This window comes from Sus scrofa, chromosome 1 (genome assembly GCF_000003025.6).
Source record: "Sus scrofa isolate TJ Tabasco breed Duroc chromosome 1, Sscrofa11.1, whole genome shotgun sequence".
NCBI lineage: Eukaryota > Metazoa > Chordata > Mammalia > Artiodactyla > Suidae > Sus > Sus scrofa.
Genome location: NC_010443.5, coordinates 252,885,352 through 252,902,977, shown reverse-complemented (window position 1 = coordinate 252,902,977; position 17,626 = coordinate 252,885,352). Strand labels below are relative to the sequence as shown.

The 17,626-nt window shown below is 44.4% G+C and overlaps 1 protein-coding gene across 2 annotated transcripts in view; it reads left to right on the top strand.

Moving 5' to 3' along the window:
- Nucleotides 1-17,626, top strand: part of SUSD1 (sushi domain containing 1) — a 136,558-nt gene that overhangs the window by 53,536 nt on the left and 65,396 nt on the right. For both annotated transcript variants that reach the window (XR_002337296.1, XM_005660331.3), the window contains exons 7-9: nucleotides 6,988-7,085; nucleotides 7,705-7,891; nucleotides 15,831-15,940. Coding sequence is in view for 1 of the 2 variants with exons in the window: in XM_005660331.3 (XP_005660388.1) it covers nucleotides 6,988-7,085; nucleotides 7,705-7,891; nucleotides 15,831-15,940 (395 nt within the window). In the remaining variant the exon portion in view is untranslated. The remainder of the gene's footprint in view (nucleotides 1-6,987; nucleotides 7,086-7,704; nucleotides 7,892-15,830; nucleotides 15,941-17,626) is intronic.

Here is a 17,626-nt window from a genome sequence, read left to right as displayed (position 1 = left end):
CAGATGCTAAAGCAAAGCAAAGGCACTGTATTATCGGAGTTCCTGTTGTGGCTTAGTGGTAGTGAACCGGACTAGTATCCATGAGGATGTGGGTTCGATCCCTGGCCTTGCTCCGTGGATTAAGGATCGGTGTTGCCGTGAGCTGTGGTGTGGGTCAAAGATGGGGGCTCGTATCCCACGTTGCTGTGGCTGTGGCCTAGGCCTGCACCTGCAGCTCCAATTTGACCCCTAGCCTGAAAACTTCCATATGCTGCAGGTGCAGCCCTAAAAAATAGGTACTTTACTACCTACAGAGGCTTCGGTTCGCAAAGTCCCAAAGTTCACTGCAGAGTTCACTTGGATGCTGTGGGGGCCTCCTTCATTTAAAGCGAGAGAGTCCTAAGCGTCCTGCAGCTGGACAGGCCAGAGACCTGCTCTGCCTCCCTCCATCCAGAGTCAGGCCTCAGATGTAATCATGGCACCCGCTGCCCTCCACGGGGCAGGAAGAGCATCTGAGGGGGGAGAGAGCGTCTGAGCCCCCAGGGCCGAATGTTCTCCAGGCCCGTCTTGGGTGGGGTGAGGAGGCTGGGGAGGGGGGTTGGAGGGAAGGAGGGGCGATCACTTTGGAGGAAGCAGACACCCCTTCAGCTCATCTACTCCCCTGACTCCCGAGGCGTCATGCTCTCCCAGCCAACATCCTTCCTCTTTCTCTTCTTCTTTCCCCTGGGTTTCCGTGTGTCCCAGAGCCCTGCCCTCCTGCCGCTCGGCCTCCACGTCCTACCTGGGGGTTCCACCTGCCCCCAGGGCTTCAGCCGCCATCCATACACGGATGACCTTTGAGACTGTTTTTTCACCTGGATAGATGAACTCAGATGTAGGGCGTTCTAAACACCATGCATCGATCTGTGTCTCACAAAACCAGTCTGCTTCCTCCTGTATTTCTTATGAGAGCAGCAAAAGGCCATCCATTCCGACTCTCAGGCTCAGAGACTGGCGGTCAGCCTAGATTCCTGGCTGTCCCTTATCTCTTGCCTCCTGTTGCTGCTCCTTCAGAATTGCTCATGGTTTTAAATACCGTGCCCTGATTTCATCTTTTCACCTTTTTGCTGGATAACTACGTTAGTGTAAAGGCTCTGGGCTTTGGAGTCTGGCAGGTCTAGTTTTGAGTCCTGACTTGACTGCTTGCTGGCTGTGTGACCTCTGGCAGGTTACTTAACTTCTCGAAGCCTCGGGTCTGTAACATGGACATGATTACGTCAAACGCATGGGGTTATTTTAAAGATTAGATGAATGAGACATTCAAAGTACTGTACATACTATCAGATCCACAGTAACAACTCAATAAATGTTCACTCTTTATTATTATTATTATTATTATTACTTGGCTGCTCCTGGGGCGTACAGAAATTCCCCAGGCTAGGGATCGAACCTGAACCACAGCTGCCACCCAAGCCACAGCAGTGACAATGCTGGGTCCTTAACCTGGTGAGCCACTAGGGAATTCCTCACTCCTTATTGATTTTTTTTTTTTTTTGTCTTTTTAGGGCCGCACTCTCAGCATATGGAGGTTCCCAGGCTAGGGGTCCAATCGGGGCTGTAACTGCCGGTCTATGCCACAGCCACAGCAATGCCAGATCCAAGCTGCGTCTGCAACCTACACCGCAGCTCACGGCAACACCAGATCCTTAACCCACTGAGCAAGGCCAGGGATCGAACCCGCAACCTCCTGGTTCCTAGTCGGATTCGTTTCCTCTGCACCACGACGGGACCTCCAGTCCTTATTGATTTATTATTGCCTCCTATGATTGCTCTGTGAGCAAATCTATAAGGACCTGTGCATTGGTGTTTGATGTATTATAATTGCCTAGTAAAAGGATGCCACATTCTTTCCCTGTGACCTCCAGTGTCTCCTTCAAAATACGCCAGAGCTTTCTTTCCTTTCTTTTCTTTTTTTTGGCCACACCCATGGAATGTGGAAGCTCCCGGGCTAGGGATTGAACCCGAGCCATAGCAGGGTCCTGAGCTGCAGCAGTGACAGCAACGGATCCTTAACACACTGTGCCACCTGGGAACTCTTAGAATTATCTTCCTTTAAAAAAAAAAAAGGGCTCCTTGGAGTTCTGGCGCAGTGGGTGAATGTCCTGGCTTGTCTCTGCAGAGGTGCTGGTTCAGTCCTTGGCCCAGTGCAGTGTATTGAGGATCTGGCATTGTCGCAGCTTCAGTGTAGGTCACAGCTCTGGTGTGGATTTGATCCATGGCCTGGAAACTTCCATATGCCATGGGGGGAGGCGGGGAAAAAAAAAAAAAGGGGGGGGGTCAGCATCATCTTCCTGCTTTTCTCTCCATGGCTCATAGGAGTAGGTCTGCACTTAGTCTGGGGAGTAGGTCTTCCCAAGACTGGGCTGCTCCTCGCTCTGCAACCTCGCTCCCCCTCTTTCCTCCTCCCCAGCACATCGTCACATATCTCTGTCACCACCCCGAATGTGCCACACCTTTCACCCTTCCAGGCATTGGACCTGCTGCTCCGTCTGCTTAGTTGTCTTCCCCATGCTTCATCCATTCAGCCCTCTCAAGGTCACGGCCTCTCAAGGTCTTCCAGTGAGACGTGGTGGCTTCTTTCTCTGTACCTTATGGTCCTTGTGTGTTGCTTTGTTCTCATATGTATCAAGTTGTAATTTACCTGCTGATACGTGTGCTCCCTCCATCAGACAACATGTTCCCGAGGAAAGGACTTAAGTTCTGAGCTGTGTCACAGCCCAGTGCCTGGCACGGGAGGATGCTGGGCATCCAGTAATTGTTCAGTTAAGGGTGAATGGTGAGTAGGGAGCCCTGGAGCCAGTCCCGAAGAGAACGCCCAGAAATGTTTTCAGTGTTTGGTCCCATTGGGATGAGGGCATAGGCTCCCAAGTCATCTCTTTCAAAGGGACAGCGTGAACATGGATGTTCAATGCCTGACACATTTATAAAGAAGTCTTTCCCGGAGTTCCCGTTGTGGCGCAGTGGTTAACGAATCCAACTAGGAACCATGAGGTTGTGGGTTTGATCCCTGGCCTTGCTCAGTGGGTTAAGGATCCGGCGTTGTCATGAGCTGTGGTGTAGGTCGTAGATGCAGCTCGGATCCCGCCTTGCTGTGGCTGTGGTGTAGGCTGGCGGCTACATCTCTGATTAGACCCCTAGCCTGGGAACCTCCATGTGCCGCAGGCGTGGCCCTAGAAAAGGCAAAAAGAAAAAAAAAAAAAAAAGAAAAAAGTCTTTCCAGCTGCCTTGCAGACAGTTGGAGGGAAAAGCAGTTTTGTTAAACTGTTCCTTGGGATGAAATAGCTGACATCCCTCTAGTCGGACCTGGGTCCCATCAGTGCAGGGAGCGTGGCACAAGCTGGAGGCAGATGGCATTTTTGCGATGTCATTTGTGGTTGTCATAGTGAATGAGCAAAAAGGAAGAACAAGGAAGGGAACTTGCATGTCTCCTTTCTTATCTCTGCTTGGGTGGCAAAGGGGTCCTGAGTGGGAAGGAAATGTGCTTTACTGGCAACTCAGGGGAAAGGTGAGGGGGGATGTTTCCTTTTCCTTCTGGACCAAGGGGAGAGTTAGTATCCAAAGGAAGTGGGGATGAGCAGAGGGGTCTAGAAGTCTCGGGCCTTGAAGGATGGTGGAGAGGGAAAGGGCTGGGAATATTTGGGGCTTGTTTGTGCTGATAAATACTGGTGCCAACATCATCTTTATGCTACCCAAGGAAGTGAATAGATAGGATCTTTTTTTTTGTTTGGTTGGGTTGGGTTTTTTTGTTTGTTTTGTTTTTGCTTTTTAGGGACATACCTGTGGCATATGGAAGTTCTGAGGCTAGGGATTGAATCAAAGCTACAGCTGCCAGCCTACGCCACAGCCACAGACAGCAACACCAGATCTGAGCCGTGTCTGCGACTCACACCACAGCTCACGGCAGTGTGGGATTGTGAACCTGCTGAGTGAGGCTAGGGATTGAACCCGCATCCTCATGGATACTAGTTGGATTCATTTCCGCTGGGCCACAAGGGGAACTCTCAGATAGGATCTTTAGATAGGGTCTCTGCATCTCTCAGGATACCTGTGTCCTCACTGGAGTCTGTCTGTCTTTCTGTCTGTCTGTCTGTCTGTCTGTCTCTCTCTCTTTCTTCCTTTCTTTCACTGCCTTGAGGCATATGGAGTTCCTGGGCCAGGGATCAGATCTGAGTTGCAGTTGTGACTTATGTCACAGTTGTGACCTGTTTGTGGCAATGCCAGATCCTTTAACCCACTGTGTCTGGCTGGGAATCAAACGTACATCCTGGTGCTGCAAGGAATTCCTGGAGTATCTCTTTGATTTCAAATTATCTGTGCTCTGGGGAGAAGCGTTGATGTAGAGACCCAGGCGTGTTTAGGTGATCCTCTGGTGTCTCTCCAGTAGTTGGCCTGTTCTCTCTCTGGCCCCATTTGTTCTCGCCCCCAGACAGCCAACCTGGGCTTCCCGGAGCGAGGCCAGGTAATACGTGGCAGGGAATCTCAGTAATACTGCCGATGGGATGATTTAGTAAAGATAAAAAATCTTCCATGGGCCAGGACATCAGTAGGCCAGCGTCTGTCTGAAGGTAGTATTGGTTCTGAGAACCCTACAGGCACCTAAGTTGCAGGCTCCCTTCCCACTTGGAGGCTGAGAGGAGATTTACTAGAAGGGAAGGAAGGGAGCTGAGAGGAAGAGAGACATCTTCTGGGGTGGAAATTATTCTTTCTCACCCTTCCTGATGGGACTCTTACCTTGGGTTTCCCAGAAAACAGGGCCTGAGCAGAGGGCTTCCTTTTTTCCACAATAGGGAGTGACAGCCCGGGAAGCAGGAATGAGGGCTTAGGTGCATGAAACGGGGAAGGAAGGAGAACCAGTGTCAGGGGGCCTCATCGTGCTGGTCTTCCCCCAGTGCAAGGGATTGCTCCACCCGTGCACCTCTCCACCCTGAGAAGTCTTTGTAGATCTGCCCTTCACGGGGAAGACAGGAAAGGGCTGGGTTCACCCCCTACCTCCTGTCCCCATGAGGTGTTAATCACCACCACCCCACCCCGCCCCGTTCTGGATGTGCAATGGGGATGCCCCAGGATGGGCAACAAGACACGGTCACGTTGTCCAAGCTCAGGCAGGCCTGGAACAAGGAGCAGGAGAGACAGATTCTAAAGCATCTGCAAAGTGTGTCTGATTCAGTGGGGAAGCTTGAATTTGGGCCGAGGAATATTCCTGACACTAAGATACTGGTTCCCTCCTTTGCAGGAGAAAGTATGGTAACTTCTGTCTGCAGGGAATTTTGTTCCTTTTGATGCTCTTGGAAGAGAATTTTTTTTTTCTTTTTTTTCTTTTTAAGGCTGCACCCGTAGCATATGGAAGTTCCTGGGCTAGGGAGCTACAGCTGCTGGGCTACACTACAGCCCACAGCAATGTGGGATCCGAGCTGTGTCTGTGACCTACACCTCAGCTCATGGAAACGCCAGATCCTTAACCCACTGAGTGAGGCCAGGAATCGAACCCACATCTTCATGGATACTAGTTGGATTTGTTTGCACTGAGACACAATGGGAACTCCCTGGAAGTGAAAATTTTTAAAAATTTCATTTTGGATTGTTCCTTGCTGGTGTACAGAAATGCAGTTGACTTTGGTACCTTGACCTTGTATCCTGCAACAGGCTGAACTCCTCTTAGCTTTAATAGGTTTTTTTGGTATATATGAGTGAATTCTGTAGGATTTTTATAGATAAGGTTATGTCAACTGGCAATAAAAATAGATTTACTGGAGTTCTCTTGCTGTGCAGCAGGTTAAGGCTCTGGCGTTGTCACTTTAGTGGCTCAGGCCACTGTAGTGGCTCAGGTTGCTGTTGTGTCTCGGGCTTGATCCCCGGCCCAGGAACTTCAACGTGCCCCAGGTTCCGCCAAAAAAATAAAATAAAAATAAATAGATTTACTTACCTGCAGGGAATTTGTTAAACAGATAAAAAGCTAGATTCTTGGCCCCTTCCCATCTGAACGGCTTCCTAGATGGTTTCCTGGGTCCATTGGAAACTGTCACCGCAGAAAGCAAGGCCCTGATATGACTTCCCATACTGTCAATTTTTTTTTTCTTTTTGGTCTTTTTAGGGCTGCACCCATGGCATATGGAAATTCCCAGGCTTGGGGTCAAATTGGAACTACAGCTGCTGGCCTACACCACAGCCCCAGCAACACGGGATCCGAGCTGGGTCTTCAACCTACACCACAGCTCACAGCAATGCCGGATCCCTGACCTACTGAGTGAGGCCAGAATCGAACCCGATACTAGTTCGGTTCTTTAACTGCTGAGCCACAATGGGAACTCCTCAATTTTTTTTTTTACATGAAATACACACAGAATATTTAAAAAAAGCAGAACAACTTAAAGAAATCAGTGGCTTCCTGATAAATCAGGATTAAATAGCTTCACTTAAAGGGGTCCCAGAAATACCTGGGAATCATGTGGAGAATTTATTTAGTTTGCGTCGATGGGCTGCTCCTGAGGAATGGTCCTGTGCAGTGACACACGTCATTTCCCTCTTGGGAACAGTAGTGACCCGGCAATCAGAACGTTCCATCAGCCAGGTGGTGGGATGAGGAAGCCGGAAGCAGATCTTACCTGTGCAGCTGCAGGGAAGACTCGGGGCTCAGTTCTGGGCCGCTTTCCATCTCACAGGAGTGGAACACCAGTGGCATCCAGTGGCCTGTCCGACCAATCACAGGTTGAAGTTGTCACCCATGCTTAACTGGGAATCTTTGCTTTGCCTCCAAATCAGGTAACGGGCCTAGCCCGTTCATGATGCGGTTAGATGCAGTGATGGGCCTGGGTTAGCTTGCATTGCTCATGTGGTTTCTGAATGGTAATCAGCAAAGATCCCAGCTGAGCAGATAAACTAAGTCGTGCCCTCTAACGTGGTGGCCCTTAGGATTTTTCCAGAGCCCCCTGATGCCTTTTTGTGAGTAGACGCTCTCTTTTTCTGTTTTAGAAATAATTATAGAAATTAATGACTTAGCAGTATTTAATAACACCTGCGTGAGATGGCAAAGAAACCCAAGAAGAATAAACTCTGAGCTCGTGTATGAGGTAAGCAAAATGATCTCCTTTTCCCTGCCAGGGCAGAAATGGTTACCATGGGAATATGAGTCGGAGGGACTCGCTTCCAGAAGCGCTTCTCGGTCTCATTGCTTTCCAATCCCATAGTCCTTTTAAAAAGTGAACGGAATCTTTAAGCTATCTGGATTATTGTATTTTACATGTTGTGTTGAATATATTTGCCCTTTTCCAGGGTGTATGTGTGTGGGATGTATTTATATTCAGCGGCATCATTATTGCTTGTTTCCAAGCTCTTGTATTTCACTCCCCCAGAACAAGCCTAGAAGCATCTGCTGCCTCGGTGACAGGATGCAGCGAGTGGGTCTCAGGTTGTGACCGCCGCCATTGATCACTGGTCCTTTGAGTGTCAGACAGCACTCCCTAGCAAGTCTTCTCATTTTATGTCACTTCTCAGGGTTTATGGATCACGGGGCTGATCAGATTTCCTCATCAGATACCTGATAGCAGAGGTCTGCCCTGTTTAATTCCCCTGGGCTGAGCTGTGCGGAATAAAAGGGAGTATTAGCAGAGTGGGTTCCAGCACTGCAAAATCTCTCTTGATTGTTTTAACTGGAGTCATGGGATTCTTTCATCTTTTCTCCTCACAAAGATACACATAAAAGGACAACGGTTGGATCCAATGGAATCAGTTCACGAGGAGACAGTTAATTTGACCACGAACAGCAGGACCCCGGAAGTGTGCCTGGATCTGCACCAGGGCACCAACTACACCGTGAGCATTTCTACCACCCCTCCCAGGCGCTCTGTGCCAGCCGTCATTGCGTTCCAGACAGCTGGTAAGTGGAGGTCTCATCTCCTCCTAGAAAATGCCACGCACCAGATGTGGGGAAATGTGCTTCAGAATCCACAGGCCAGGAGAGTTCACAGTTGCTTTCTGAGTTTGTAGCCGTGGGATTACTTGCCCCGGGGGTCAGAACCAGAGCAGGTCTAGTAGGAGAGATTCCTATCCTATGGATGCCAGGCTGAGCCCACACTGACGTCTTGTTTCTCAGCTGGGTTCTCTTATTGACGTGGAAGGTGATAAGAAGGTATTTAAAAGAGGGGAACATGGAGTTTCTGTTGTGGCTCAGCAGGTTAAGAACCCAACTAGTATCCATGAAGATGTGGGTTTAATCCCTGGCCTTGCTCAGTGGGTTAAGGATCTGGCATTGCCCCAAGCTGCGGCATAGGTCACAGATGCAGCTCAGATCCCCTAGCCTGGAAACTTCCACTTTCACGTGCTATGGGTGCAGCCCTAAAAAGACCAAAACAAACAAAACAAACAAACAAACAAACAAATACCATACCAGAACAGTAGGTGATGATGCAGTCAATTTTAACTACCCAAGGCAATGGGGGTGGGGGGGTAGCCACATGGCTTATCTATGGTGGGAAACTTGAAAGCCATTTCCTATGCTTGCCTATGTGAGAGGAGGAACCAAAGAAGCTGACCCAGGAGCTTTACATCTAGGATGGGAACTGAGCCCCAGGACTGATTGGGGTGGGGAATCAAGTTGAGAGTGAGCAAGTGGAGAGCAGGAGGCAGCCTAGGATGTTGGGTAGAAAGAGGAGTGGACAGGAAGGAGCTTCAAGAAGTTAGGACAACCCCAAGGCATGTAGTTATCACCTGGATTTTTATAGCATCATAACATTACAGTAAGGTTTATTAAAAAATTTTCTCTCATAATTCTGGTTGTGGGGTGTCAGGACTAATTAAATTCCTTATAAACAAACCTTGAGAAGCCGTTGGTGTCGTTCATTATGTTGGATGAGTTAAGGTAGTTCTCAATAGCTACTAGATGTCCTACTCGAGAAAACTCAACCTTCAGGTATTGCTGCCACGAGGAAGTGGGAAGTAACACGGATTTGGCAGAAATAATCGAAAAGTCTGCCAATCTTAACAGTATCAAGCCAAGTATGAATGATATAAAATAGGTTCCAGGGTACTTGTGTATAAGTAAAACAAAGTGATTTCTTTCTAACTAACTACGATGCAGGAAAAGATGTTGTCAAATTAATACGGTCACTAATTAGAGAAAGTTGTTCAAAATGAACAATAAATTACTGTGGATTATTAGGAATATGTCTTGAAAAGATCATCCCAGGACTCCAAACTCATCGGTCACTGTTCAGCCAGAATGACAGCTTGCTATTCAGTGTCAGCTGTTTTTGCTAATATCCAATTACCTCTTCAAGTTAATTTCCACTGGGAAAAGCATGGCCTTTGGGGTCAGACAGACCTGGATGTGCATCTTGACTCTGCCGTTTAGGCGTTGGGTGACTATGGCTGAGCTTTTTTTAACATCTCCAGATATCTTTCCTCTGTCTGAAATTTAAAGTGGAATTGGATGAAATTTGCAAGTTAATCTAGTGAGAATTGGGGTTGGCATTGAATCTTCCCAACTGGGAACAAGGTACGTTTCTGCATTTGCTCAGTATCTGCTCCAGTTTTGTCTTGCCTGTTTATATTTATGCACTCCGGTGAGGATTTGTCATTCTCCTCCTCCAGAGCCTACACGTTTAGCTCTCTGATTTCATTATTAGCATTATGCTAGTTCTCTTTACGTGAATGGGGAAGCGTTCCATATTTTTTATGCTCTGGAAAAGTTTCTATCACGTCGGAATTATTCCTTTCCTTTATCAAGTTGGACACGTTTGCGCATAAGGTCGTTTTTTTGTCTCACGCCTTTGGGAAATAATTCTTGGAGAACTTTGTCCATTTATTCTGTGATTTGGGGGTTCTGTTTATTTTTCCTACATTTTCTTGAGTCAGTTTTTCATAATCTCTATTTTCCTAAGAATGTCCATTTAGTTGTGATTTTAAATATATTGGGAGACTATCACATGGAATATTTGTTTATAACTCCTCTGGGGTTACAGATTATATAACCTCAGGTTATTTGGATTCCTAGTTTTGTGTTTCTTTTTAACACTTGATTTACTTAGGTTGGGTGTCTGTTTTATTACTGTTCTTTTCCCCAAAGAAAAATCTCTCTCTCTCTCTCTCTTTTTTAAAATTGGTTCTTTTTTCTATCTCGTTCATTCCTCCCCTTCCTTTTTTTTTTTTTTTAAATTATTTCCTCCCTGGTTCGCTTAAGTTGGTCATCTTGTTCTATTACTAAATTCTTGAGTTGAATGCATAATTCAGCTTATTTCCATTGTTTTCTGTTTGTTAATAAAAGTCTTCAATGCTTCTTTCTCCCTTCTGGATTTGGGCTTTGACGGAATTCCTCACGCATGAATACTTGCTCTCTTTATCTTTACTTTCAAGACAAGGTATAACTGCTATTCTGAATTTCCTTTGATTGAAGAATTATTTATGAGGATGTTAATATATGTTCTTTTTATTTTTACTATCAAGGCATTGTATATTTGCTGTTTTGGTTTCCCCATTGATCGAAGGATTAATTATGTATGTTGTCAAGTGATGGGTTTAAACATTTTCCAACGTTTACACTTTGTTGTTAATTTCCAGTGTTTTCATATTTGGTATTCACTGGGGGGACTTATTTCCTTGGGGCTTACTCTTTGGCAAGGGTTTGTGATAATAGGTAGAGTGCTTATAAGTAAGGTAAGATCTAGTCTTTTTTTTTTTTTTTTTTGTCTTTTTTTGCTATTTCTTGGGCCACTCCTGCAGCATATGGAGGTTCCAAGACTAGGGGTCAAATTGGAGCTGTAGCTGCCGGCCTACACCACAGCCACAGCAACACCAGATCCTTAACCCACTGAGCAAGGCCAGGGATCGAACCTGCAACCTCATGGTTCCTAGTCGGATTCGTTAACCACTGTGCCATGACAGGAACTCCCCAAGATCTAGTCTTAAATTAACTCTAGTAGTTAGGTTTTTCAGGATTTCCGTAGTTGTTTTTCCTCTTACTTGAATTGGCATTTTTCTACTTCTTGTAGAAATTCTTGTAGAAATTTCGCTTCACACATTTTGATGTTGTGATATTTATGTTCATGATTGATTTCTTAATTGTAAGTTCTAACTTCCCCTGTTAATAAGTGGCTCACTTTATCCTGTTTAATATTTTGGGCCTTGAATTATACTTTGATAGTAATATCTGTTTTCTTGATTTCTTTGCGCTCTATTTGCATGGTATGGCTTTGCCCACTTTTGTTCTTCCTTGAAGCTAGCTGGATAACATTGCTACGATCAACTCTAGGAGATGGCTTATGTTGCAAGCCTTTTTGAGGAAAGTAGTCATTAAGCAATTTAGTGTTGCTTGTGATATGATTTTCCTTTCATTCCGACATCTTAATTTTTTCTTTTTTTATGCTACATTGCTATGTCCATTGTTTTCTTTTTCTGCTGTACAGATTTTCTTTTTTCAGTGATTCAGGCAGTATAAGGTTTGCTTTTATTCTACATTGTATTTTAAAAAGCAAAAACAAGGCAATCCTACTTGAATGTGTGTTACTCTTATTACCAGTGTCAAGACTGAAAAATTTTAACTTCTCCCCCAGTAAGAAAAGGAAGTCAGCATTCTTTACTTCCTTTTATTCCTTCCCCTCTTGCTTCCTATATGTTTTTGGTATAATGCAACATTTTATTGCCAGCTTCTTATTTTTAATTATGTTAAACCTGCATTACATCTTAAAAAAATTCATTGTATGTGGATTTATGGCCATTTTTATAATACTTTTTTTAATAGCTGCATCTGCCGGGGAATGAATCTGAGCCACAGCTGTGACCTACACCACAGCGGTGGCAACGCTGGATCCTTTAACCCATCGCGCTGGTTGGGGATCAAACCCTTGCCTTTGCAGCGACCCAAGCCACTGCAGTTGGACTCTTAACCCACTGTGCCACAATGGGAACTCCTGTAATAATTACCTCAACAGATATATGTTTTCATAGTTTCAGAGCTTACTGCCATTCCTTTCATACCAAAGTTTCTCTGTTCTTTTTCTATATTTTTATTTCTCTCTCTGTACAGTGATTTCTGTCTTCTTACTGAGGAGCGAGATATTTCTCTGAGCCCAGGATTGTCTGAGAATGTCCTTTCGTTGCCTTCCCAAGTGAATGGGAGCTTGACTGAAGACAAAATTCTTGGGCCATCAACTCTGTGGTCAGAATTTCTGGAGGCATTTCACATTGGCTTTTGGAATTTAAAAGTTTTGAAAGAGGAATTTGAAGGTGTGATTAAAAAAAAAAACAAAAAAACAAAAAAACCCTATGTAGACAATCTGACTTTTCAGCCTGGATATCATAGAGACTTTTTTTATATGTGAAATTCAAGACTTTAATCACTTACTCATGCACGTGGTAGATGCTTATTAACCACCTCCTTTGTGTGTGACGTTGTTTTAGGCACTGGGAATTCAATAGCGAATGAGATGGAAATCTTTTTGTGAAACTTCAGTCATGGATTATATACATGTTTTTGTTTTTCACCAAGTTTTCCTAGTATCCTGTGCCTTTTTGGATCTTCAGATTTCAGTCTAGCTACACATTAGGAACCGTTTCTTTCATTAAATCTCTGATTATTGGGGTTTTTTGTTTGGTTTTGGTTTTGGGGTTTGTTTTGGTTTTTGCTCTTCGAACACTTCTCTGTGGAATGTCTTGTCTGTCTGCATTGGTCTTCCATTTTCTCTCTTTTTTTTTTTTATTCATGCCTTTTTTCCTCTGCTTTCTGTGAGGACACGGTAGCACTGTTGTTCCTTCTGTGCTTGTGTGCGTACATGCATCGACATTTCTGATACACTTTAAATTCCGTTGTTGCACTTTCATTTCCTTTTGGTTTTTGTCTCTTTTAGTTCCCTTTTTATTTCTGCCTCCCTCAACCAATTTCCTCTCTGCTGTCACATTCTCTTGCCGTCTCATCTTTTATCTGTTTGCATCCATCTCTAACATTTTTTTCTGCAAGTACAAAACAGATGTTGCTGAATTTTGCCATTATTTTGCTGTATTTTTTTCTTTTTTTTGAAAGTGCTCATTCTTTACCTTCTAGGCGCAATCTCCCTCTTCTTCTTTGTAAAATCATTTCATGGACTCCCCCCCCAATTACTTATCCTTGGAAGATAAAGTTTTATCTAGGTTTGATATTTCCCTTGTAATGAGATGGATGACATTCCCTTTGATCTTGCTTTTTATTGGATAGTACTGGGATGCTTATCTCAGATCTCATCTTGAAGGATTTACTGCTGGTCCTTATGATCCTGTGTCCTTTGGGAGGCAGCTGTGAGAAAGCCTACTGCCCTGAACTTTCTTTCTGAGCACTTTGCTGTCCTGATTGGTGAAGCTCTGGCTCTTGGGCCAGCTCAGCACTGCCTGGCTTCATGATGGTGCTGTAGCCTACAGAGGCAGGGAGGAACCCAGTCCCTCCTTCTGCCAACCCAGGCTCTCTGTCAGGTGGAATCTCCAGGTCCCCAGCCTCCCTTTGGAAGTCCTTCCCTGTCAGTAATCTCCTTCGTGCTAAGGAAAGGCTGTTATTATTATTAGGAGTAATAATAGGAGTAGTAAGAGTAATAGCAGTGTATATATCCTGGGCACTTATTAGAGTAGCCTGGTGAATTACAAACACACACACACAAACAAAACAAACACAGATGTCCAAGCTTTACTTCATATCTGCCATGTCTGGGTGATTCTGCTGTGCTTTTAGGCTTGGGAACCACCAGGCTAACTGGCTCCAGATGGAGCAGTCCTGTGGCCTGTGCTTCTAGCCTCCACCTCTGTGGACTCCCGTCTTCCCCCGGTTCCTTCCTTTGCCACTTTGGGACCCTGCTCCTTTGCTTGGAAGGCGTGTTGTATGGTATCTCCTGGCATCTTTCTTTGCCTAGTCTCTTCCGCACTGCTAAGCAGAAATGTCTTCATGTATCTGCCTCATGGGTGGCAATCAACCCTTCCTTCCAACCCAGATGCAAATTTTGACCCATTTTCACTATTCTCAGTCTCTTCTGTCAGGATTGGAGGTGGGAAGTGGGAGCCAGATGCTTTTGTTTTCCCACTATAATGGCTCTAAGTGGGAAAATCATATTGAGATGGAAACTCTGCAGACAGTACTTTTGCTTCATGTTCTGTTTGTGTTCAGACATGTCCTGTATGTGGTATTTCTCATGTGCATATAGTTCATCTGCCTCAAATTCATATGTATACCTGGGGCATCTTTTGTTTCTGACGAACGTTGTGAAGATGAAGAAGAGTGTATATGATAGGTCTTCAAATTCTCTCTCATAACCATATTCTTACATTTTCCAATTAGAACCAAGACTATTTTCTTCCAGCTAATTGCCTGGTGCCGCCTGTGTCAGTAATATTTTTGCTGTGGACAATTTTGATTTCGAATAGAATAATTTATTGTTATCATTATTACTTCCAAGGTAGCAGGGACTCCTGTGGGAGAAATACACATGAAAGGTAGTTATACAAGCTGCTCTCTGCTAGACATTTAAACTTTTTCTCATTTGTAGGAAATGTACAGACTTATCTGTTAGGAAATTTGCTTTTCCTTGAAAATTAGCCGGGGTCCTGGTGGACTCTCTGTGAGTTCTTTATTCATTAGTAACAAACCTCTTTAAAAAAACAACAACAAACTGCATTAAGAAAAATAGAACATTGAGGGAACAAATGAGACTGCGGGAAGCTTAAAATGACTTTCTTTCTTTCTTTCTTTCTTTCTTTCTTTCTTTCTTTCTTTCTTTCTTTCTTTCTTTCTTTCTTTCTTTCTGTTGTCTTTTTGTCTTTTTAAGAGCTGCACCTGTGGCATATGGAACTTCCCAGGCTAGGGGTCGAATCGGAGCTACAGCTGCCAGCCTACACCACAGCCACAGCAACACAGGATCCTTAACCCACTGAGCAAGGCCAGGGATCAAACCCACAACCTCATGGTCGCTAATTGGATTTGTTTCCGCTGAGCCACGATGGGAACTCTGACCCTCTCTATACAGTGATGGAAAATAATCTGTTCTCTGATTATTTTACTGCCTTAGTGCTCATCTGAGTAGCTTTTTTTTTTTTTTTCTTTTTTTCTTTAGGGCCACACTTGAGGCATATAGAAGTTCCTGGGTGACAGGTTGAATCAGAGCTACAGTTGCCAGCCTACACACAGCCACAGCAATACCAGATCCGAGCTGCATCTGCAATCTATGCTGCAACTTGTGGCAACACCAGATCCTTAACCCACTGAGAGAGGCCAGGGATCAAACCCACGTCCTCATGGACACTATGTCATGTTCTTAGCTCGCTGAGCCACCATGGGAACTCCTCATCTGAGTAGCTCTTGTCTGCTCTGAGAACAAACATCTTGCCTGGTCATCTACTTTCTGGTCATTTTCTAGGTTGGAAACACCTCCTCTGAGAATTCTAATCCCTGACCTTTAACTTTTATTTGGCTTTTTCCTTGTTTTCAGACTTTTTGGCTGTTGATAGACTCACCTTCATGACATTCTACTTATGGATCATCCAAGTGATAGAATCACGTTTCTAAAAATCTCACCACTTTATTAGTTTATGACAGTGTTACAATATGCATTATTTCATTTGATTCAATAGCCTGTGGTGTAGAAAAGCAAACCAGATTACTCGATTCCACCCACAAATAAGGAAACCGAGGTTTAAGTGACATAGCCAAGGTCAAGCAGTGAAGAAGTTGGAGGCCCAGGACTTAAAGACAGATTTCATGCTCTTGCCATTAAACACTCTGTTGGCTTTCAGAGCTTCAGCTGCACTTGTCCATGATCTGTTTTGCTAAGATGATGCAACCTTTCTCTGTGTTCTCTCTTATCGTTTAGAAGATGACCTCTTAGAAGATGATGGAATTTTCAATATTTCAATGTTTAATGAAGCTTGTCTGAAATTGCACAGGCATTCTAGGAAAGTTGGATCAGAACAGGTGTACCAAGTAAGACAATCTCTTTGCTATTTGTTAATGAATTGTGTCACTTAAAAATTTGGGTTCTCGCCAAGGCAGGAGCCAGAGTATTTAAAAAACACTAACAGAATAAACTTCTAGACTGTTCGATTTTTTGTTTTTAGAGATGGATAGGAGAAGGATGCAAGTGCCGGACTAAACTGAAGGAAGACACTGTATTTGGCGTGTTGCTGTCTTTCTCTCTGATATTTCACATGTATTTTATTTTGGTGCATTTATAGTTGCAGCTTATTTTGTCATCAAATTCACACTCCGATGTGGGTTTTTAAGAAACTTATTGCGGGGCTGGTGGTCCTCATTTGCCTCGAATAGACACCGCAAATCTCGAGTGAAAATTATGAGTATATTCAGGCAGGAACTGAGATTTGTTATTTTCGTGTCATTTTTTAGTGCCTAGCAAATCATCTGGCAGAGAGTAGACTAAGTATTAAATTAGAATTAGTTAATTCTACCAAAAGAATATCATGTCTTAGGACCTGGAAGTTCTGATTCGAACTAATAAAAACATAGAAGTAAGCAGACAATTATAATATGGTGTAATGGGAGCTTTTTTTTTTAAATTAAAGAATAGTTGATTTCCAGTATGGTGCCCATGTCTGTTGTACAGCTAAGTGACCCAGTCATACACATATATACCTTCCCTTCCTTGTACTATCTTCCATCCCAAGAGACTGGTCTATCCCAAGAGACTGGATATAGTTCCCTGTGCTCTATAGTAGGACCTCATTGCTCACCCACTCTAAATGGAATAGTTTGCATCTGCTCCCCCCAAACTCCCCGTCCATCCCACTCTATAATGGGATCTTGAAGAAGGGCTCTGTGGGCAAATAGAGTAGCTTATTGGGTAAAAGACAACATGGCTTTCTTGGAGTATTATTGGGTTAACGGTGTGTGTGATGACTCCCTGGAGCAAAAACTCTTTACCAGAACTGCAATAGGAAGACTCAAGTGAAGAACCATTGCTCAGTTGCTTAGAATGCATCATTTGGGGTAGTCCCCAGAAAGTTTAAAAAGTCTGTTCCGGAGTTCCCGTCGTGGCGCAGTGGTTAACGAATCCGACTAGGAACCATGAAGTTGAGGGTTCGGTCCCTGCCCTTGCTCAGTGGGTTAACGATCCGGCATTGCCGTGAGCTGTGGTGTAGGTTGCAGACGCGGCTCGGATCCCGAGTTGCTGTGGCTCTGGTGTAGGCCGGTGGCTACGGCTCCGATTCAACCCCTAGCCTGGGAACCTCCATATGCTGCAGGAGCGGCCCAAGAAATAGCAACAACAACAACAACAACAAAAAAAGACAAAAGACAAAAAAAAAAAAAAAAAAAAAGTCTGTTCCATGAGGCTTGTCTATGGATTGCTTATGAATAAAAGGAAATGAAAAGAGAACTCCCTGGCGGCAGGTTAAGGATCTGGCGTTGTCTCTGCTGTGGTGCAGGTTTGACCCTAGTCTGTGGTCTGGAAACTTTTGTATGCCACAGGCACAGCCAAAAAACAACAACAACAACCAAAAAACCCTTTAAAATTAAAAAGTAAAAAGACAAGAAATTAAGAGAATTCTGCCCAGAAACTCAGTTCAGTCTCCTTCACTTGAGTTGGCTCAAGGGATTATGTAGAATAGCCTGACATTTCGTCCATCTGAGATGTTACACGTTTTAAGTTTAGTC